Source organism: Myotis yumanensis, unplaced genomic scaffold (assembly GCF_028538775.1).
Source record: "Myotis yumanensis isolate MYYU_CA2020_CCGP unplaced genomic scaffold, mMyoYum1.0.hap1 SCAF_3, whole genome shotgun sequence".
NCBI lineage: Eukaryota > Metazoa > Chordata > Mammalia > Chiroptera > Vespertilionidae > Myotis > Myotis yumanensis.
In genome coordinates, this window is record NW_027223754.1 from 157,754,399 (window position 1) to 157,776,476 (window position 22,078).

Sequence of the window (22,078 nt, forward strand, 5' to 3'; positions counted from 1 at the left end):
CCCGGCTTTCAGACTCCATGGCAGGGGGGCGGGTGAGGGGTGCAGATGTTTCTATCTTTCCCTCTCCCTTCCTCTCTAAAAATTAAAAAGAAACAAACATATTTTTAAAAAGTCTTTTTTTTTTAAAAAAGAGAGAGACTTCTGGGAAAAGGCTGAGAAGGGGTGGCCAGAGAAGTAAAGGAGCCAGGAGAGAGAGCAGGGACACAGAAGCCAAGAGAGTGGCGTGTCAAGGACTGAGTGAAGAGCACTGTCAGATGTTGCAGAGAGGTGAAGCAAGACAAGGATGGAGAAGTTAAGTGCCAACTGTACTTGGTAACTAGTGACCTTTGGGGCAGTTGCACCAGAACAAGAGCCAGATCAAGCTGGGTTGAAGAATGAGTGGGAGGAAAGGAAGTGGGGGCAGAAGCCTGGGACTATTTTTTGAAATTTGGTTGTAAGAAAACAAGTAGGGAGTCTCTTAAAGAGAACCACACAGTAAAGAGGGACTTTTAAGGGAGACCTTAGAACAGTGGTTCTCAACCTGTGGGTCGCGACCCCTTTGGCGGTCGAACGACCCTTTCACAGGGGTCGCCTAAGACCATCCTGCATATCAGATATTTACATGACGATTCATAACAGTAGCAACATTACAGTTATGAAGTAGCAATGAAAATAATTTTATGTTTGGGTCACAACATGAGGAACTGTATTTAAAGGGCCAGAAGGTTGAGAACCACTGCCTTAGAAGGAGAAGGGAAGCCCTGGCTGGTAGAGCTCAGTTGGTTGGGCGTTGTCCCATGCACCAAAAGGTTGCTCCTTGAATTCCCTGTCAGGGCACATGCCTGGGTTCTGGGCTTGATCCCCAGTAGGGGGCATGCAGGAGGCAGCAGATGGATGCTCTCACATTGATATTGCTCTCTTTTCCCATCCTCTCTCTCTAAAAATCAATAAAAATATTTTGAAATAAAAACGCAAAAACAAAAGAAAAACAAGAAGGGAAGAAATAATTGAGACAGAAGTTAACAAAGAAGATGCAAATTGCCCAAGTCTGCATCACTTTTAATTATCCTATCTACACTAATAAAAGAGAAACATGGTAATTGGCGTACGACCGCTACCCTTCCCATTGGCTAATCAGCATATCCTTATGCAAATTAACTGTCAGCCAAGATGGAGGCCGGCAGCCAGGCAGCTGGAAGCGAACATGAGGCTTGCTTCCTCCAGGGACTGCAGACTCCAATGTTCCCCGCCTGCGCTGCCGGCCTCTGAGCTGGCAGTTTGAAACATTCTAACAAATATAGGCCGGGATCTCAGAGCTGGAGTTATACATTGTTTCAATTATAGAACCGAAACAAACCAGATACCTGCTCTCAGAGCTAGAGCCAGAGCTAAAGCTGGCCCAGAATAAAATTAAAAAAAGGAGCCGTTGGGAGCTTCAATCAACAACCGCCAGCCTGAAAGCAGCCCTTAGCCCCTCACCCAGACTGGCCAGGCACCCCAGTGGGGACCCCCACCCTGATCCAGGACACCCTTCAGGGCAAACCAGCCGGCCTCCAGGCCTCTATCCTATATAGTAAAAGGGTAATATGCCTCCCAGCACCGGGATCAGCGGAGCCGCGAGGCCTCCTGGCACCGGATCAGCGTGACGGGGCAGCGCCCAAACCCCCTGATCGGCCCTGCTCTGTGTGTGACAGGGTGTGGCGCCCCAACCCCCTCCACGGGCCCTGCTCTGTGTGTGACAGGTTAGAGCCATAACCTCCCCATCGGCCCTGCCCTGAGTGTGACAGTGGCAGCGCCCCAACCCCCTGATCGGCCCTGCTCTGTGTGTGACAGGGTGCGGCGCCCCAACTGCCCCACCCCAGCCCCACAGGCCCTGCTCTGTGTGTGACAGGGTAGAACCATAACCTCCCCATCGGCCCTGTCCTGAGTGTGACAGTGGCGGCGCCCCAACCCCCTGATCGGCCCTGCTCTGTGGGTGATAAAGGGCTGTGCCCCAACCCCCTGATCCGCCCTGCTCTGTGTGTGACAGGGGGCGGTGCCCCAACTCCCCTATTGGCCCTACTCTGTGAGTGACAGAGGGGAGCTCCTCAACCCCCTGATGGTCCCTGCTCTGTGTGTGACAGGGGGGAGCTCCTCAACCCCCTGATGGGCCCTGCTCTGTGCATGACAGGGTGCAGCGCCTAACCCCCTGATCGACCCTGCTCTGTGGGTGATAGGGTACGGAGCCCCAACCCCCCTGATGGGCCCTGCTCTGTGCATGACAGGGGGCAGCGCCCCAACCCTCTGATCCGCCCTGCTCTGTGTGTGACAGGTGGCGGTGCCCCAACTACCCTATTGGCCCTACTCTGTGAGTGAGAGGGGGGAGCTCCTCAACCCCCTGTTGGGCCCTGCCCTGTGTGTGACAGGGTATGGAGCCCCAACCCCCCTCATGGGCCCTGCTCTGTGCGTGTCAGGGGGCGGCGCCCCAACTCCCCAATTGGCCCTGCTCTGGGCCCGACCAGGGGCTGCATCCAGGGATTGGGCGTGCCCTCTGCCACCCGGGAGCAGGCCTAAGCCAGCAGGTCATTATCTCCCCAGGGGTCCCAGACTGGGAGAGGGCACAGGATGGGCTGAGGAACCCCCTTTCCCCCAGAGTGCACAAATTTTTGTGCACTGGGCCTCTAGTTCTATATAATAAAAGCCTAATATGCTAAATGTCCAACTGTTCGTTCAACCAGTCACTATGACGTGCACTGACCACCAGGGGGCAGATGCTCTGACCAGTAGGTTAGCTTGCTGCTGGGGTCTGGCCAATCTGGACTGGGCAAGAGGGGCCAGACATGCCCTGGAGCCCTCCTGTGTTCCCTCCTGGGCCAGCCAATCTCCCACCGTCCCTCCCCAGCTGGCCCCCCTCCTCCCATTGCCCCTATTGGAACTGGGCAAGACAGGCCGGACACGCCCTGGTCCCTCCCTAATGGGGTCCCTCAGCCTGGTCTGTGCCCTCTCACAATCCAGGACCCCTCGGGGGATGTTGGAGAGCCATTCGCCCGATCCCCGCAGGCCAGGCTGAGGGACCCCACCGGTGCACGAATCTGTGCACTGAGCCTCCAGTTTTATATATTAAGCTCTGAGTGTCTCAAGAAGGAAAGATCTAGAAGGAACTTGCTTTAACCTAGAGAAGGGAGATTTATCACTTGTCAGAAGGGAGAGAGAAAGGAAAGGATCTGTGCAGATATATGTAAGTAAGAAGGTGTGTGTATGAGGGGGGGATGAAAAAGTTCATGTTCAATAACCTTAATTTTCCCCTTTTAAAAAAAAAAATGTTTTTATTGATTTTTTAGAGAGAGAGGAGAGATAGAAACATCAAAGAGAAACATCAGCATAAATTGGCTGCCTTTTGCACACCCCCTACTGGGGATCTAGCCTGCAACCCGGGCATGTGCCCTGACCAGGAATCAAACCGTGACCTCCTGGTTCATGGGTGGATGTTCAACCACTGAGCCACACCGGCCAAGCTAAAATTTCCCTTTAAGGCAGACAGAGTTGTTGTTTATGAGAGGAAGGTGAGAAAGGGGTCTTGAGGAGTAAGGGTTTAGACTAGTTGCCCTGCGGGTAGGAGAGGGAACTGTGTAAGGATACATGGAAGGTTAAGCAGCATGGAAGGTCCAGTTAGGTTTGCAGGCTGTTTGTTTTTAGCTGCCCCAGTGTTCTGATTGTGCAATTGTCCCCATTCATCTCAGCAGTTTTGAGGCATGAGTAGAGAAGACAGGTAGGGGTATGCTCTAAAATGGGGGTAAGGAGGGTGATTGTGGTAGATGGTCATGGGACAGAGAACTGAGCTGTTTGCAAAGGCAGGATAGAGACACACTGGAAAGGAACAGAATTGATGCTGGGACTGAGGAGATGGTCTGGGGTGGAAATGAGAACAGGGTATATTGTTTTTTGTTAAACATTACCAACAACTACCTGGCCAGTGTGGCTCAGTTGGTTGAGCATCATCCCCTAGTCCCCTATACCAGGAGGTTGTTGGTTCGATTCCTGGTCAGAGCAAATGTCCCGGTGTGGGCTCGATCTCCAGTATGGGCCTGTAGGAGGCAGCTGATCAGTGATGTTTCTCTCTCTTTCCCTCTCCCTCTCCCTTCCTCTCTCTGAAGTAAAAACAAACAAACAAACAAAAAACCATTAAAAAATTACCAACAACCTAGAAAGATGCCCACCAATAGTGGAATGGTTGAATAAATTATAGGATAAATAGCGCCGGCCAATGGCTCAGTGGTTAGAACACCAGCCCTAGCACCAAAGGGTCACAGGTTTGACTCCCAGACAAGGGCACATACCTGAGTTGCAGGTTCAATCCCCAGCCCTGGTCAGGGCATGTGTTGGAGGCAACCAATTGATGTGTCTGTCACATCTATGTTTTTCTCTCACTCTCTCCCCACCTTCCACATTCTCTAAAAACAAATGAAAAAAATATCCTCAGGTGAGGATTGACAACAACAAAAAGTTATAGGGTAAATATATGAAATTATCTATACTAATAATAGAGGAATATGCAAATTGTCTGGGACACCATCACAGTAACAGTAATGACAAAACAGCAGGCTGCTTGGGGCAACAAGGCCTGCTGGGGTGTTAGTGAGGGACGACCAAACGACTGAACAGCAGGCTGCGTGGGGCGACCAGGCCGCAGGAGGGTTAGTGAGGGACAACCAGATGACTGAACAGCAGGCTGCGTGGGGCGACCAGGCCGCAGGGGGGTTAGTGAGAGACAACCAGATGATTAAACAGCAGGCTGTGTGGGGCGACCCAGCCAGTCGGGGGGACAGTTGGGGGTGACCAGGCTGTCAGGGGAGGTCAGTTGGGAGCAACCAGGCCAGCAGGGGAGGGCAGTTGGGGGTGATCAGGCTGGCAGGGGAGCAGTTAGGCGTCAATCAGGCTGGCGGGGGCGGGGGGCAGTTAGGGGCAATCAGACAGGCAGGCAGTAAAGCGGTTAGGAGCCAGCAGTCCCAGATTGTGAGAGGGATGTCTGACTGCTGGTCGAACATCCCCCAAGGGGTCCAGATTGGAGAGGGTGCAGGCTGGGCTGAGGGATACCCCGCCCCCCACCGCCGCTGTGCACAAATTTCATGCACCAGGCTATATATATGTGTGTGTGTGTGTGTATGTATATGTGTGTGTGTGTGTGTATGTATATGTGTGTGTGTGTGTGTGTGTGTGTGTGTATATATATATATATATATATATATATATATAGTAAATCTATGTATATTGGCATGAAACAATTCCCAGGATATATTGTCAAGTGGGGGAAAAACACTCTGTGTGTAAATACATAGAAAAACATCTGGAAGGATATATACCACACTATCAAATGCCATAATATGCAAGGAAAGGAGAGACGGGGGAGGGAAAAGATTTACACCACCATACAGCCATCATTGAATTTATTTTATTTTAAAGGTATCTATGTACATCAAATAAATACACACTGGGGTTTGTGCATTTTGGTTTGTCTTCCACACTGGCATGCAACATTTGGCAGATGTGAGTGGGCAGGCCAGGGGCCCCTTGTGGTAACCCTGGCTCTCTGAAAGGGGAGGAGGAAGATGTAGAGTGAACCTTCTGGTGAAGGCTTTGTGTGTGTGTTGTTTCTGATTAATGTAAGTGAATTATATTTCTCTTACATCTTGCAAAAGAGAAGCCTACTTCCTCTGTCACCTCCCTCTGCATCTACCCTACACCTTCACATTTTCTTATGTGTTTTAAAAGAATCATTTGGTGGCAAGATTATATAAAACCCACTGGATTCTTAAATGCCCTCCCGGCAAATATTAGCACAAGTCACAGGTGCACAGGTATCTTCTTCCTCCCCAATTGGGTCTCGCAGAGAGGACGGCTCATCCACCCACCTTTTCCCTCTTTGCTAGGAGTGGCAAGCTTAGGACAGAGGTTTGAACTCCATTCCTCAGAGCAGTGGTTTTCAAACTACTCTACCGAACTCCCAACGTTTCTTAGGACGTTCAAGGACTCCTCAATGAGTGAAGCATTTACTACCAAACAAAGAAAATGCAAACTGCCCAGGTCTGTATCACTTTTAGTCATTTTTTATAGTAGGGTTCTATATGAGATTTCTTATGAAAAATGTTTGAATATCACTGCTTTGGATTTATTCCACTTCCCTCTGGCATTTCTCCCCTCCCCGCTGCATTTCTCCTTAATTGCTAAAAGGGAGAAAGGTCTTCTTTCCTTGAAGGAGCCCTGGGCTAACACAGCCTGTACTTATTGACTTGCACTCACAGTGAGCTTTCTTTCCTGACTTAGAAGCTAGGGGATGGTTGCCCTGCTGCTGGCAGATCCTGTTCTTCCATCCTCGATAAGACTGGATATCTGGGCATCAGACTTCCTTAATTTGGACTGGCTTGTGACCTCCATTCTCCATCCCTGCAGTTACCTGGGAAACCACCTTAGCACCATGTAGAAGGAAAAGACGTCTGAAACCAAAACAACAGTCCTATCCATTACATGGGGGTTGAGGGGCTTGGGAGAAGGACACCCAGTTCCAGCCCTGGGGTTCCTCCACCCCTGGAAAATCTGCCCCTTTCTTTAAAGTGCACTTACCAGATGGGGATATTATAGAAGGAACTCTTTGTTAAAAAAAAAAAAAAAAAAAAAAAAAGTTTGTATATTGGGGAAAAGGCAGGCTCCAGCTTGAAAAAAAGGCGTCGCAAGATAGACATTTTGCCAATGAACTGGAAACCCCCAAACCGAAAGCTGGAGATGGGAAGAAATGCATCCCAATATGGGGCAGAGAAAGGAACCCAGCTCATCACCATGGCAAAAATACTTGGGAATTTCCCAGCCTGCTCACCCTCAACCCAAAGAAGCACTCATTTGACTATGCTTGCCTGTAAATATCATTGTGGACAGATGACCAACTATTTGACTGTCAGGAGCATCTGCCTCCTCAACCTTTCAAAATATTTCAAAGCACTGTAGGTTCTGGTCAGGAACTCTGGGATCCAGAATATCAAAAGTTTTGAGGAAAAGGGGAAGCGGTCCCTTGAGCAATCTCTGTTCTTGGTCATCCAGGAGAGAACAGGAAGAGGGAGGCAAAAGGCAGACCTCAAAGGGCAGAGGTGCGTACCTGGAATCCCTTGATTCGGGTGAAGGGTGTATGAAGAAAATTCTACATATAATTTAGTAGTCCTCCCACCTTAACCACCGTCGTCCCCCCCCGCCCCCTGTTATATGTGAAAGAGGAGGGAGGAAGAAGAGTCTATTTCTGTATCTTTTTATGATGTTAAGACATTCTTCTGCTTAAGGCAGTGTGTGTGTGTGTGTGTGTGTGTGTGTGTGTGTGTGTGAAGGGTCGCAGCCCTCTAGCTCCCGTTTACCTTTTATCATCTCCATGACTAACACCACACAGTGTGAGAGAAAGAAGAGACATTTGCCCTCCTCTCTATTCCCCCAAATGAGGAGGGTATACTATGTTTAGAAATTGCTAAATACATTATTAAATACTTAGAGAGTAAGACAGAAGAGAGACATAGTAGCAGCCTTTGATATATAGATACAGAGTACAAAGAGATACAGAGTAAGAGAAGACATCAAACATAGTATAGTCGAACAACAAGGGCTGGGGAGGGAGTTAGCATCAGAGACCACAGGTTTGCAGCATGCTGAGAGGAGAGGCCTCAGTCCCTCTTAGAAACTGGGGAGAGAGAGAAAGAGGTTGTGAGCAACCACCTGCGGCCCAGCCACCGAATAGGGACAGGGTGACATCTGTACAGACTTTGGTTTACAGTTCTGTCCCTTTAATACCAGCAACCGGACACTATCCTCCCAACCCCTCCTCCTCCACCCCCGATTTTCCTAACTCCTCCTCCCCCATTCCTACTTCTTTGCTTCTCATGCCTTTCTGCCTACATGTGCCTGGCCTACTGTCTTGGAAAACCCCTGGAGAGGGCTCTGTTTGGATGCAGCCCAGTAGGAGACTGGCTGTGTTCTCTCATTTCCAGTCTCCAAGGACCCAAAGTGGACCAGAAAACAGGACCACAGTACCCAGTTCTGGGCCCTCAAGCAATCGTGGCCAGGAGCTTGGTGACACACAAGAACCTGGGGCCTGAGGTGGAGAAGGGAGCGGGGCTTGGAGGTGGGGACACAGCTGTTTTCCACCCCCACTGAGCAAGATGAGAGAGGAGTGCTAACACTCCTCTAACAAAAACTAGACTCTTGGGCTATTTCCTAGAACTCATTGGTAACATGCAGATATAAGGAGAATAGGACACAGGTGCAGGAATAAATCAAACATCTCCTTTACTGGAGATGTCTTAGAAAATACCTATCCACCCAAAATCATTTTAAGGTGGAGGCAGAGGGAGGGTTGAGATGATCTCCCAAGGTCCTCTAGGTATCTACCCCAGTTCCTTGACCTGTGTGTGGCTCTGCATCCACCCTCTCACTTCTTTTGACATGTGTCAGTGACCCCTAGTGGCAGAAAGGCAGTCCCCTGGTTACTCCTCTGGCCAAAAGGCAAGTATACTAGTAAGGGGGAAGGGCGATGAGTGTTCGGAGGACTTGGAGCAGCACAGATGAGGCCCCTACAAGGGAAAGGCACGAGTTGGGGACAACTATGTAGTAAAAGTTTCGAGATTATTAAGAAAGTGGGAGAAACAAGAGGTTAGGGCAAGAAAGCAGGCAACCTGAGGCTGGCCAGAGGAAGAGGCTGAGCTACCTGAAAGTGCAGGTACGCAGCAGTCTGTGTGAGAGATTAGCTGGCTGCTGTCTCCTGGTGGAGAGGGAAGATCTTGGCCTGGTCCTCAGCCTCATAGCCGCATGGCAGGTCACTCCTGGAAGAAGAGACCCAGCACACTCGGCACTGTCAGCTCCGTATATGAAAGCGTTCCTGCCACCGTGCTCTCACAGCATTCCTGTGAGGCAGTGCAGGGCGGGACTATTCTGGTTTTACAGGGATACAGGGAAAAGCAAGGCCAGAGAGATGGGACTGACTTGCTCAGGTCACAACGTTCCCAGAGGTAAGAGAGAAACCAGGGCATCAAGTGTCCGTGGCATTTTCCACCAACCCCCACCAACTGGGATTGGAGGAGGGGGCAGTATTCTGCACCGAGGCAGGGGAGGGACTGGATCTCCTGGACAACACAGTGATGACAGGGAAGATTCTCATTTCCTCCTCCTTCCCCAGAAGGCTCCAGGGAACTTCTAACTAGGGCATGAGGGACATTTAATCATTTCTTCTGGTCCCACCCAGAGAACCCAAGAGCAGTGGGGACGGGTGTACCTGTTGTCGTTGATATCTGTGGCATTTCCTGAAGAGATCATCATTGAGAACACAGGATTAGAAGAAGAAAAAGGAGATTGGGCATTAGAAACAGTCTTCCCAACCCTCTCTCATCCTAACTCCTTATCGAGAAAGGTAACACTCTTTGGAGCCTAGCTGCCATCGGGGTCTGTGGCGCTATATCTACAGCTGCCCCTGCTGCATCATTATGCTGAGAAGAAGCCTCCCGGGTCCCTCCTGCAGGAGAGGAGAAGGGGAAAGGAAGGTCAGGGCGGGGACAGATACTGTAATGGGAGGAATCGACTTATAAGAATCCAAGCCCCTGAAGGGGTGGGCAGTGTGCCAGCTGTAGGTACAGGGTCACTTACACTTTTCAACTTGCCCTGGGGACCCTAAAGGCTGGTGACCCGTCTTTCTCACTCACCGTTGTCCATGCTGGCCTTCTGGTAGGAAGCCAAGGTGCCTCCAGAAGACATGGCCCCATTGCTGGCACAGGAGTTTGCAAAACTGGATGGAGCAGAACAGAGAGATGCAGCCTCTGGCACACCCCTCCCCTCCCCCGTCACTATGCCAAGGACATATCCACACCCTCAGGGATGGAGCCATACACCCCGCCACTCCCCCGAGAATAGAAAACAAACATGGTCGATGGCTGGGAAGGCAGATGCCCACCTTCTAAGGGTTAATGAGAAAGAATTAATGAAGCTACTTAGGAGAAGAATCACATCTCTCCCAGTAAGTGACCAGACCTTATGCCTTATAGGGTCTTGGGTTGGGGTTCCAGCTTACGCCCTTGGTCACTCACTACGTATCTGAGGTGGAGCTGGGTGCAGGCTGCAGGTACAAATTCTGGTAGTTCTGGAAGAGGCTGTTGGTATAACTGATGCACTCAGGGCTGCGGGTGCCGTAGGGGTTGGTAGGTGAGGATGCTGGGTAGTGGCCAGGCCGGACGGGTTTGGCTGTAATAAAGATAGGAAAGTTGGAGTTGAACTGAGTTGCTTATAAGATAATTTACTTTTATATTTTGGGGGGTATGGTTGGGGGTGGGCAGGTAGAGTAAAAACCAATAATGTAGTTGCTTGACACTTAGGAATTTCCCCAGATGGTAACCCCACCTTACCTATTGCCATCCACTCCCCACTCACCGATCTGGGCAGAATGGCCTCTCTTGCCCGAGCTCTTGTACCGAACGGCCTCCTTAATTCGGTCTACCTCCTGCTGGTACCGGCGCTTGTCCTTCATGGCGCCCTCCTTGGCCTCCTTCAGTGCACCCTCCAGGGCCTTAACTCTCTCAGCCGTAGCCCTAAGTCGTTTTTCCAATTTAGGAAGCTCACAACGCAAATCTGCATTGTCACGTACCAGCTGCGGGGCGAGCCCAAGGGAAGAGGCAGAAAGAAAGGCAAGTGACCCAAGACAGAGCCAGCCGTGGAGTGTGGGGTGCAGGTGGGGAGAGAGAATAAAGAAAAATCGAGTCAGAGGAGATGGAGACCACGTTGTTTCCCCAAAAGCCTCATTCCCTTTACCTAACTTGCCGTTTTAGCCAGTTCTTTCCTTCCCCCTGAGCAAACAATGGTCAGACATTATGAAACGTCACATTGTTTTCTGGGCAGCAAGACGTGCCACCTCCACTGCAGCCCAGAACTCCTGTGACAGGGCCCTGTTCCAGTCTCCTTCTGGCCTAGAGGTGCCCCCCCCGCCCATATCTTCCAGCTTGTGCCAAACCAACAGCCCCAGGGCAACCATGGGGATGAGGCACCCCCTCACCCAGGATGGCTTTGTGGGCATGCACAGGGTGGGGCAGCAGGAGCACAGGAGCAGTGTGCAGGGTGGATATGGCATTGAGTGCAGGTGAGGTACAGTGCAGAGCAGGAGCAGAAGCTGGAATACAGGAGCCCCACCTCCCCTTCCACCCCCACACATACACACGAAGCTCCACAGGAAGGAGAGAAAATGTTCCAGACTCACAAACATTTGTGCTCATTACCTTCACAGTCAAGGATTTCCTGAGCTGTCCCTCCCCCTTTAAATTAAGCTACAGGTAGCAACCACCTTGAAGCCAGAAAAGATGTCCTGACCTTTTTTTTTTTTTTAATATATTTTTATCGATTTCAGAGAGGAAGGAAGAGGGAGAGATAGAAACATCAATGATGTGAGAGAATCATTGATTGGCTGTCTCTTGCGTGCCCCCTACTGGGGATTGAGCCCGCAACCCAGGCATGTGCCCTTGACCGGAATCAAACCCGGGACTCTTCAGTCCACAGGCCAACGCTTTATCCACTGAGCCAAACCGGCTAGGGCTGTCCTGACCTTCTTTCAGGGCCTCACACATAATCAGGGGCACCATAGTTGGCCAAAGAGCCGGCCTGGGAAGGGAGCAGGGGAATCAGTGTGACTGGCAATGCTGGGAGAAAGGGCAGAGGTAGAAATACTTCTGCACCCCTTTAATTTTGGACAGTTTACAGATTACAGTGTTTTTCTGGGGCAATAACTTAGTTCAATTAGTAACGGGCGGTAGCCTTCGCCATTTAAGATCCAATTAATGAAGACATTTCTACATCTCATTTTCCTTTTTAGCCTTGTGTCCGCTGAGGTAGGAAATTTTGAGGAGTCCTCTCTCCTATGAGTGAGTAGCTTTTGGGATTTGGAGCAGAGGCACAGGCTTCACTGGGGAGGGGGTGGGGGAAGGAAACAGCCTGTGGTTTCCTGACGTAGCCACAGCATGGATGAGCATGGAGGACATGATGCTGAGTGACATAAGCCAGTCTCCAAAGGACAGATACTGTGTGACTCCACGTCTACGAGTGGTCAAAACCATAGAGACAGGAAGGAGAGTGGCAGGTGCCAGGGGCTGGGGGAGCAGGGAAGGAGGAGTTATTGTTAATGGACACAGAGTTTCAGTTCTACAAGATGAAAAGAGTTCTGGAGAAAAAATGATTAAAGTGGTAAATTTTGTTATGTATATTTTACAGTAAAAATATTTGGTGGGAAAAACAATATAATGTGCATCTTGATGGAGAAGGAAAATGAACACGCAGAAATTAAAAAAGAATGGCAGAACTGATAAACGTTTCTTCCCTGTCTTTCAACTTTCCTATAATATTATATATTTTTCTAATAAGCAAAGGGAAAGAGATGGTAGTAAAGTCCTCTGCAAAGCTCAAATGAAACAAGCCCTGCAGACTACCACTGGGCCACAGTTCTGTGGTTTTTGTCATTTTTATTTTTTAAATATACTGAGTGTCTACTATATGTGCTGGACAGTGTACTGGGAGGAAAAGAAGTTTAAGGTCCAGTTTAGTGAGAATATGAGCTTAAATGGAATTTTAAAGTGGATTTGAAAGGAAGGGAATAAAGTATAGGTAAGGGTTTATTTTATGAATCAGTTAAAAGAGCCAACTGACTGTTGCACCTGTCTTCAAAGCTCAGCTATTTGGCTCTGTCTGCACCAAACATTTCCTGTCCTGACTCCTTTGGACTGCCCACCTACCTCCCCACCCCATACCTTTGATACCCAGTCATCCACCTAAGGAACCGCAGCAGCAAGGAGGGTGACAGAGAGGCAGAGACTTAATACATAGGGCCGACCGGGGCTGGATGGGCCATCTAGAGCAGCGGTCGCCAACCGGTGGTCCGCGACTCACTGGTGGTCCGTGAGGCCCGAAAGGTTGGCGACCGCTGATCTAGAGGACATCATTGAATTTCCCTGCATGCCTGCCCCAGGCCTGGGCCGATGGAGTTCTCTCCGTCTCTCCCTGTGAGAAAGCCCAACTTCCCTGGCGGCTTCGTGTCTCGCTGCTTTCTATCTCTGGCTAAAATCTGACCAGCATCCCTTGTGTATAGTTACAGCCCATGCCTCCAAAACCTCTATCCATTTCAACCTTTCACTCCAACAACATAGGCCTGGGGATTCCACTGGAGCAAAGGCAGGTTGGGAGCTTTGAGAAGGGAAAACAGGCATGGAACAAAGAAAAAGGTGAAAGTGGAACCAAATCTGGTATAAAGAAGGCATTAGTGGGAAAGGTAAGGAAAACATGCCAGTAGATTTTCCTAAATCCAAGGGGCCTCCGAGGATTTGGTATCCCAGGCACCTGGCCTCAGGAGTTCTCTTCACTCCTCCCACCCACTCTTACCTGTTTGTGAACCTTTGTAAGCTGTTCCAGGTTGTTCTCAAGAAAGGAAATCTTCTGCTTTTGGGAGTGAATCCCCCCACTGTCCTCAGGCTCCATCTCTGCACTCTGGTTAAAGACAGAGGGGAAGACTGAAGCCAAACAGGTCCCACCCAGACCAGGCCAAGCCGGCCCACAGGAGACCAAAGGGCCGGAGGACCCGAGAACAGGCGGAGAAGATGGGGGCTAGGAAGAGCCCGAGCGAGGATGGCACTCACTTTCTTGACTCGAGTCGTGACGTCTTGAACGAACAGCTTGCGAAGGTTGTGGAGGGTCTGGAGTTCCCGGGCCTGGAAAGAATGATGAAAGACTGGGGTAGCCAAATACCAGGCCAACATCCAGTCAGGTGAGTCACTCATCCTTTAGGAAAAGAGGGTCCTAATTAAGCCACAGACTAACTGCAGCGGGCAGGAGGACTGGGGATAGGAAGAATCGGGGGAAGAGATGAAGCCCCCTCCACCCCGCTAACTCAGCACAGACGGGAACCACTCACAACGGTCTCCTCCAGGCCCTTGAGGTCCTGCTTGGACTGCTCATGTCGCTCGTACAGAAATCTGGGGGAGGAGGAAAACAGAAGATTCTCTCAGGATTCTCCTCCCACCTCCATTCCTTTTACATTTTTTTTTTATTACCTATTATACAAGTTACCCATGTTCACTGTGCAGAAATTAGAAAAGGTGGAAAAAAGAAAAGATAAGGAAGACGAGTTTCATAAAAAGCTCATGATTCTACGACTTACATGCTGGTGTCCTTGCCAGGCTCATTTTTTCTATTCATGTACATCCCATAAATATTTTACGGGACCATTAACATACTGTTTTGTAACCTGCTTTTTACACTTAACAGAACATCACAAACATCTTTCCCTGTCAGCTAATATTCAATAGAGGTCCCTTCTGAAAGTCTCCTTTTTCCCCTTCCCTACCCCATCAAATTATTCTTTGGAGGCATTTGCTTCCTGTGGTCACCGTATTCACATCTATCCTGCACCCTGCCTCTGCTGAGTCATCAGCCTCTGTGGCTGCTGGGCTGCAGGCGCCCCGGCACTCACGTCAGCTCCTGGAGTTTGGTGCTCTTCTCCTGTTCTTCGTTCTTCAGCTTCTCGTAGTCGGCCTGAAGCTTCTCCAGCTCTAACTGGAGCTTCTGGTTCAGGCTGTGGAGGGCAAGAGGCATGGCGACAACCAAAGGATGTGAATAACGGAGAAAGGGAAGACCAGCTCCTCAAGCATTTTCCCTCTTGAACGAGTGAGTCCAGTTAGATTTGATGCATCTCCCTTCAAATATAGGCAGGCTCAGGCCACTGTTTCCATGACAGAGGAAGGAACCCTGAGCTATTTAGTCAGAAGAGCCTCAAGGATTGGGACGAGGCCTTACTCCTGTACCTCCTAGAGTTGGGCTGCGAAGTTGTGTCATTGTTGCGGGAGTGACACATGGAAGTTAAAGAACAGGATCTGAGGGAGCATTTGAGTGGGCACAGCTGGGCAAGAGGACCAGGTAGAGACCAGAGCCGCCCTCGGGAACTCTTACTCTTTGAGCTCATCAATGGTCTTTTGCTTCTCGTTGATCTCATCCCGGAGCCGGGCCAGCTGCCGGTAATGGGCCTCCCGGTGACTCTCCATTTGCAGCTCCAGGGCCTTCTACAAACAACACCACCCCAAGCTCAAAGCCAGGTTCCCCAACATCAGCTCAGTGAGGGCCAGCACAGCCCTGCCAGGCCTGCCATCCCCACACCTTCCCTACTCACCTTCACTTCGTCTGCATCCTGTGTGTCTGGCTCCTTGTCCTTCAAGGCCACTTCATGCACAGTTTCTAAAAGAGGGAAAGACGGCTCACACCGCACCTACCTCCACCAGGACCAACTTCACATTGTGACCAGACCTCAAGGCAGGGCAGGGCACATCTACCCAGAGTGGGCCCACAGGGATGTTCTTCTGGGTAGGACAGCCCAGTTGGACACAGCAGGGACAGAGACAATGAAGTGCTTATGGTTCGTGTACAATAAGCTACATGCAAAAACTTGCTAAGTAGCATGTGAGTTGGTCTCATGCTTTGGGGGAGTGTGCAGTTGGGTGGTTTCTTTCGATGTTTGTCACTTTCAACTCCCTGCCCCCTCTGGAATCTCATATCCCAGGATGGATGGGTTGGAGGTTTAAGAAGGCCTCACCTTGGGCCTGGAGCTTGGCCAGCTCATCACTCAGGGAGTCATAGGACTCTTCCAGGTGCCGCTTCTTTAGCTCCACGCTCTGCATGTATTCCGTAAGCGAGCGGATCTTGGCCTCGTGCTGGTGGGGGAAGGGTTGGCGAGAGGAAGAGGGTGGATGGAGCAAAGGTCACCACTCTGGGCAGCACAGACCTCTGTAAACTCCAGCTCTCTTCCCAGGCCCTCTGCTCCTGCTATGCCTTCCATGAGGATGCAAAGTCGGGGTCCATGCTTCTAGAGATCCTTTCTTTAGACCCCATCAGCTTAGAGGCCAGTATCCCTGCTGCACCGTCACTTCTCGGGCCCAGACCCTCCCCTGCTACCCCAGCTCTTCTGTCCTTGACTTCAGTTGGCCCTAGGCACCTGACATAAAGGTAGGTGCTAGGAGTTTTATCTCATAACCACAGAGTCACGCTCTTTCTCCCATGGCACCTAAAGGCTCTCAGCCTCTGCCACTCACCTGGGAGATGAGGAGCTGGCAGGATGAGAGCTCCCGCCCAGTCACCTCCATCTTGCGATGGCATTCGACCTGGAGGTTCTCCAGCTGCCGGCACCGCTTGACCACAGACTTGACCTCCGATTTGATTTTGCTGATGTAGAGTCGGGCCACGGTGAACTCCTCCTCAATGGCCCCACTGATCTCCACCGGCTGAAGGGGGCAAGGGAGGGATGAGGTGCTCTGCTGTGGGAAACCTTTTATCCATTCCCTTCCACTTTGCTTCTCCCCGCACACACACATGCATAGGGACTCAGGTGGGACAACTTTTAGCAGCTCTCTATCACCTGGCAGTCACACTAAATCCCTCTCCCTGCATTCAAAGACCCAATCCCAACAGTCACCCGCTCCCATCTTATAAAGCAACATGATTTTCTTTTTCAGTCAAACAGTTCTGCTTGATCACCCACATGGGTCATTGTCCTTGCCACAGATTTGCATATATCATTTCTCACTCTGGGCCCCCATCTCTAACTCCTGCTATAACCACATCGCCATTGCTTCTTCTTCCTTTTCTTTTTCTTTTTTTTTTAGAGAGACTTTTAATAAGAGTTGATTTGAGCCAAACTGACCACATATGCCAGGGAACGGGTCTCACATGCCGTTCCATTGCTTCTTTACTTAGCACCCTTTAGAAGGTATATTTTCAGCTGAGTCTATGCAAGCCTCTACTTGTTTTCCTGGGTCTAGTTTGAGGGCGTGCTTCCTGGCTCTGTGGCCCGCCTCTGTCAGTGTCCCTGACAGCCCGGATTCTCCCGTCTTGCATCTCCCACCAACGCCCAGAACAGAAAAGACCTGAACAAAACGGCCGCCTCTTTCTCCACTCACCAGCTTAATCTCCCCGTTGCCCACGATGACACTGAACTCACTCAGGTCCTTCATCAGCCCATTCAGCACCTCAGCAATTCGTTTCCGCTGGTGCCCACTGACTTCCTGCAGCCGCTGCAACTCGGACTCCAGGGACAGCATGGTGGCCTGGGGACAGCCCCTCCGTCATCCCATCGCCATCTTCCTGTTACCCTCCCCAGCCCGGGCAGAGGCCTCTCCCTTCATGCATGACCCTGATGGCCTCTGTGTAGAGAACACGGACCCTGCAGAAGGGCCTAGAGGAGAGAGGGGTCAGGAGGACAAAGCCCAGGGAGCGGCTGTGGGAGGGTCTCACCACACTGAACATCAGTGCCAAGTGCAAACACCGTGCAGCCCCGGAGGAAAGCAATAGTCCCTTTGGAGGTAGAGGATGTCCTGAGGCCAGGGAGCTCCTGGGCCCCAGTCGGCCACTCACCACCTTCTGAGACAGCTCATCCACCAGAAGCTGGTTCTGCTGGCTCTTTTCCTCCACCTCCTGGGACTTCTGGTCGTAGTTGACAGCCAGCTCCTCCAGGGCCTGCAGCACTTCCTTCACCTCATCCTTCGCAGCGTCATTCTCTGACTGCAGGTGGCTCAGCTCCCGCTGCACCTTCTCATTGTCTCCTCGAGTGGACACCAGCAGCTTCGAGGGAGAGGGAGGCATGTGAGGGAGTCTGCTGCCAGAGACCGCTTCTGTGACCCCTGCTCTAGGGAAGCTGAGCCCCCCGCCCAGGCACAGCTCTGGGAGAGAGGCAAGGGCCAAAGTAAGAGTCCAGAGGCAGTGGGCTCTAGGCTTCTTCGGAATAGGGCAACAGAATGAAGACGCACCGAGACGCCATAATTTGAGCTTTAAGCCAAGCCCCAGTTAGGTCCCCAGACCTCCATAGTTTTGGGGGTGACTAAACCCTAGCAGAATGCCCCTTCTCCCATCAGATTGTAAGGTCCTTTCTATGCCTTCCAGGGACGAACACAACCCCCCTCTCCTCTCATGTCTTCCCTCCTCCCCATTACCTCTTCCTGGTCCAGCATCTGCTGCTTGAGCTTCTCGATGAGCTGGCTCTGCTGGTTGATCTCGTCGTCCTGTTGGAGCAAGGGGAACAGGTGGAGTGAAGGGATGGACCTCTGGGGTTGAGGGAGAGACAGGATTCGAATACAATCCAGATTGTTTAGGTTTTGAGTTTGAAAAACACACAAAACACCATATCCTACAAAGACGTCTGAATTCCCTGTTTCTTTCCTCAACTCCTGCCCTCACTTTAAATTCCTTTCTTCCTGGGAGTTGGTATAATCTTGACAGTACATAGCAAAAGCCTTAAAATATTCCTATCTTTTAACCTAGAAATCCCCCTTTATCACTACATTCTATCCAAATCATTCAAAAGCAAAGTCTAACGCAAAGTTAATCATTATAATAGCAAAAGCAAACAATACCAAAGAAAAGTAGAAGCCCTGTAATAAGTGAATGGTTAAATACATTCTAATACACAGACCATTAGGCAGCCATTTTAAAATACTTTTATGAACAACTGTTAACAAAGTAGGAAATTGCTCATTATAGAATACTGAATGAAAAAATCGAATGCAGTTATATACACAGCATATCTCAATTACATGGTATATGCACAGAAAAAGGCAAAATATTAATAGTGTTATTTCTGAATGGTAGGATGGTGGATGATTTTACTTTCCTTCTATGTATTTGTGTTTATCTCCCACATTTTCAATAATGAGTATTTACCCTTCTTAAAATCATATAGAGCAGTATAAGCTAATTTTTTGTTGTTGTTAATCCTCACCCAAGCATATTTTTCCATTGATTTTTAGAGAGAGTGGAAGGGGGAGGGAGAGACAGAAACATCGATGTGAGAGAGAGACATCAATTAGTTGCCTTCTGCACACATTCTGACCAGGGCTGGAGGAACCAGCAACCAAGGTACGTGCCCTTGACCGGAATCACACCCGGGACCCGGCAGTCCATGGGCCGACACTCTATCCACCTAGCCAAACCACCTAGGACATAATCTGTTAATCCCTCACTTCTCCTTCCACTGGGCTCATCTCTGTGCCCTGCCGATTGTCCTCACCTTGTCATCCAGCTGCTTGTAGAGGCGGCGGATCTCCTCCTCGTATTTCTGCCGCTCCTCAGGCGCGATGCGCACCACGATGGAGGAGTTGTCGTTCACAGGGGTCTCCTCACAGATCTCTGCTCCCAGGACTGCATCCTCACCAGCCAGACGCTCTGTCTCAGGCACATTCTCTCCTGGCAAAGGGGCAGAACAAAGTGAGGGGTGGGAGAAGGGGAAGCTGCATCCACCAGTCCTTCCTCCCTCACTGCTCAGCACCAAGACCTGCAGGCCTCCATCGCTCTTGGTAAGTGGACCTTTTCGGAGGTCGGGGGACATGGTAGTCAGGCTCTCTCCCTTTCCCTGATGACCGCCCCACTGCACCTCTCCCTGAACACAGCCCTCCTTGGAGATTGGCCTGCCCTGAAGCACCACCCCAGACAGGGCTCTCTGGCTCCCTAAGCCCCTCCTCCTCCCACCACCTCTCCTGCCCACAGAACTCTAACCATTGCGCCAACGGCTCAGCTCAGCCTCCAGTTTTGCAATCGTCTCCTTCTGAGCCTTTGTCTTCTCCTTCTCCTTCTCATATTTCTTCTTCCACTGCTCAGCAGTCAACTCCAGATTCACCGAGGCGGTGTTCTTAATGGTCTTTGCCCTGGGTGAGGAGAGGGGGTAAGGTAAGGAGATCTCCCTTACGGCTTGCCTGATGCTGGAGAGCGAGAGCGGCGGGGGCTGGGCAGGGGGCTGGGACCCTGCCACTGACCGCTGCCCAAACATCAGGGTGGACTTGGTCTCCGCATCGTTGTAGCTGGACGGTGAGCAGCAGATGAACATAGTTGTCCGGCAGTTTCCTCCCAGAGAGTCCTGGAGAATCCGAGTCATTTTGCTGTCGCGGTATGGGACGTAGCTTTTCTGGGGGAGCAGGGAGACGTGAATGAGAAAAATAAATTTCACAGGGGAATCAGAAAGCAGAGTGGTGGGCCAGGGATCGGGCTATCCATGAATAGGGGCATGGTAAAGGGCAGCATTAGGGGAAGGTGGGAGATGAGGGGGAGCTTGAGGGTGAGGAGACCAAAGGACACTCACAGTGCCCTCGGCCAGAGCGGAGATCACGTTCCCCAGAGCTGACAGGGACTTGTTGATATTCTTTGCCTCGTCCAGCACGGCTCCCTCTGCTCCAGTCTTGCTGACCTATCAGGGCATTAAGGGACAGGTGTGTCATGAGCCACTGCAAGGGGAGAGGGCTCTCGCCACCTTCTTTCCATATAGGGGGGAGAGGACATGGAAAAAGGACAGAGAACAGAGAAGGCCCTTCCTCTATTCCTCTAAATTCTTTTGCCAAAGACCACCCCCTCCCACCTACGTATTATACATAGTATATGATCCCACTATGTGAAATGTCCCGAAAAGGCAAACCCATCAAGAAGAAAGTAGGTTATCCCTATGAAGAATTGAGGGTGATTGGCATAGTCAAGAAATGTATGCCCACCTCATCTTAATTTTCCCTACATGCTAAACAAATTTTAGATTGTCTGCCGCTCTGTACACCCCAAAGTCTAGGAGCATTAGGATGTGTCAGTCATAAAACCTGAGACATCAGATCTGAATACTGCCAAGAGCCTGACATCCTGGGCTGAGAAAGCCCTGTCCCGGGACTCTCCTTTTTCCTGTATTGGCCCCTCTGACCCTTGTGTCAAGAGGGACCCTCTTCTTACAATCCAATTGCCCACAGCTGTTGCCTGAGTTCTCTGTTAATGCTGAGGTCACGGTGACTGGTACCATGGATATGTCTCTCGCCCAATGGAGTGAGCTGGGTTCTCTCTGGAGAAGAAACCTGGGTTCCCCAAGATATGTGATCAATGCCGGGACCCCGCCAGCAGGCGAGGGGATCCAAAGGCAGTTGCTGGGCATGGAGGCCAGAGGGACATAGACTACCAAGGAGACAGAACTGAACCTCACATTACCCTGCTTGGCCCCGGAGCTTGGCTGGTTAGTCAAAGACGGGTAAGATTCCTCAGGGAGGAACAACCTAAGACAGGCACAGTCACAGAGGGGCCAGTAGGAGAGAACTTGGGGTTCAACAGAGGTGGGGCACAGATCCTCACCGCCCCCAATGGTGCAGGGGCTTGAACACTCGCCCCTTCTGAGGAAGGTCTCCTTCCCCCATGGCTGCTTCTCGCTTCCCATGTCCAGCCCAGATAGGGACCCAGATAACGAATAGAGACTTGGCCCAGCTCAGATCGGGAACAGAAAGAGACTTGGTCCAGCTGAGATCAGTACCTAGATAAGAGACCTGGCTGACAGCAGCTTCCCTCTCACTGCAACAGGACTTGTCTCCCATTTCTACCTTGGACCACAGGGAAAGGGGCAGATGAAGGAAAGGGCTGTGTCAGGATGCTGCCTTCTTCCCTTTCTTCTCCTTCTTTTTTCTAAACACTTCTATGCCTTGTAGTTCTTTTGCTTTCTTTTCTTTTTCTCTCTACTACCCTCCATCCTCCATAACAGCTGACCCAGAGGACACAGCTTGCTCCTCCTTGGACGCCGACGCCACCATCAAGCACGGCCCTGATGGACGCTTTGATGCAGCCCTTCAACTCGCTGACACGTCGGGAAGCCCGTCGCCAGTGATGCCACCCGCTAGCCAGACCAACAAAGACAATCAAACCAACAACTTGAGGACAGCTGAAATCTCTTGACTGAAGAGGCCGGCAACCTCCTAAGGAACGGGGCTCCTTGTGCGCTTCATCCACTATGTTTATAGCTATGCTTGTTGTCATTGCTTGCCAGTCTTCTTCCAAGTCTTAAACAGCCCAATCTGAGAGGTGGCCACTGATTTGCATGCGCTATCATTTAAAAAATAAAAAAGGGGGAATTTGCCGGGAGCCGGTCCATCCTTGCTGCTTGACACAGTCGCTGCAGGAAAGAAACATCTGCACAGCATATGTTTCAATGGACCTGGCATATATAGCATACTGTTCTTAATATGTTTGCTCTCCTTAGTGCCATGTGTTTTAACCAAGGTCACCTCTCCGAGAAAGGTTGTTTCCCCAG

General features: G+C 50.7%; 1 protein-coding gene across 1 annotated transcript in view; it reads right to left on the reverse strand.

Annotated features, from left to right (window-relative positions):
• Positions 1-5,391: 5,391 nt before the first annotated feature.
• Positions 5,392-22,078, reverse strand: part of KIF5A (kinesin family member 5A) — a 33,652-nt gene continuing 16,965 nt past the window's right edge. Inside the window, exons 9-29 of the mRNA XM_070409878.1 lie at positions 20,114-20,218; positions 19,791-19,939; positions 19,534-19,682; positions 19,049-19,224; positions 17,976-18,044; positions 17,401-17,607; positions 16,947-17,093; positions 16,083-16,271; positions 15,587-15,704; positions 15,167-15,231; positions 14,950-15,059; positions 14,474-14,575; positions 13,916-13,976; positions 13,641-13,712; positions 13,387-13,491; positions 10,402-10,618; positions 10,062-10,215; positions 9,681-9,763; positions 9,257-9,284; positions 8,693-8,807; positions 5,392-7,669 (exon numbers count right to left, since the gene is read on the reverse strand). Coding sequence (XP_070265979.1) covers positions 8,729-8,807; positions 9,257-9,284; positions 9,681-9,763; positions 10,062-10,215; positions 10,402-10,618; positions 13,387-13,491; positions 13,641-13,712; positions 13,916-13,976; positions 14,474-14,575; positions 14,950-15,059; positions 15,167-15,231; positions 15,587-15,704; positions 16,083-16,271; positions 16,947-17,093; positions 17,401-17,607; positions 17,976-18,044; positions 19,049-19,224; positions 19,534-19,682; positions 19,791-19,939; positions 20,114-20,218 — 2,385 coding nt within the window. The 3' untranslated portion in view covers positions 5,392-7,669; positions 8,693-8,728. The remainder of the gene's footprint in view (positions 7,670-8,692; positions 8,808-9,256; positions 9,285-9,680; positions 9,764-10,061; positions 10,216-10,401; positions 10,619-13,386; positions 13,492-13,640; positions 13,713-13,915; positions 13,977-14,473; positions 14,576-14,949; positions 15,060-15,166; positions 15,232-15,586; positions 15,705-16,082; positions 16,272-16,946; positions 17,094-17,400; positions 17,608-17,975; positions 18,045-19,048; positions 19,225-19,533; positions 19,683-19,790; positions 19,940-20,113; positions 20,219-22,078) is intronic.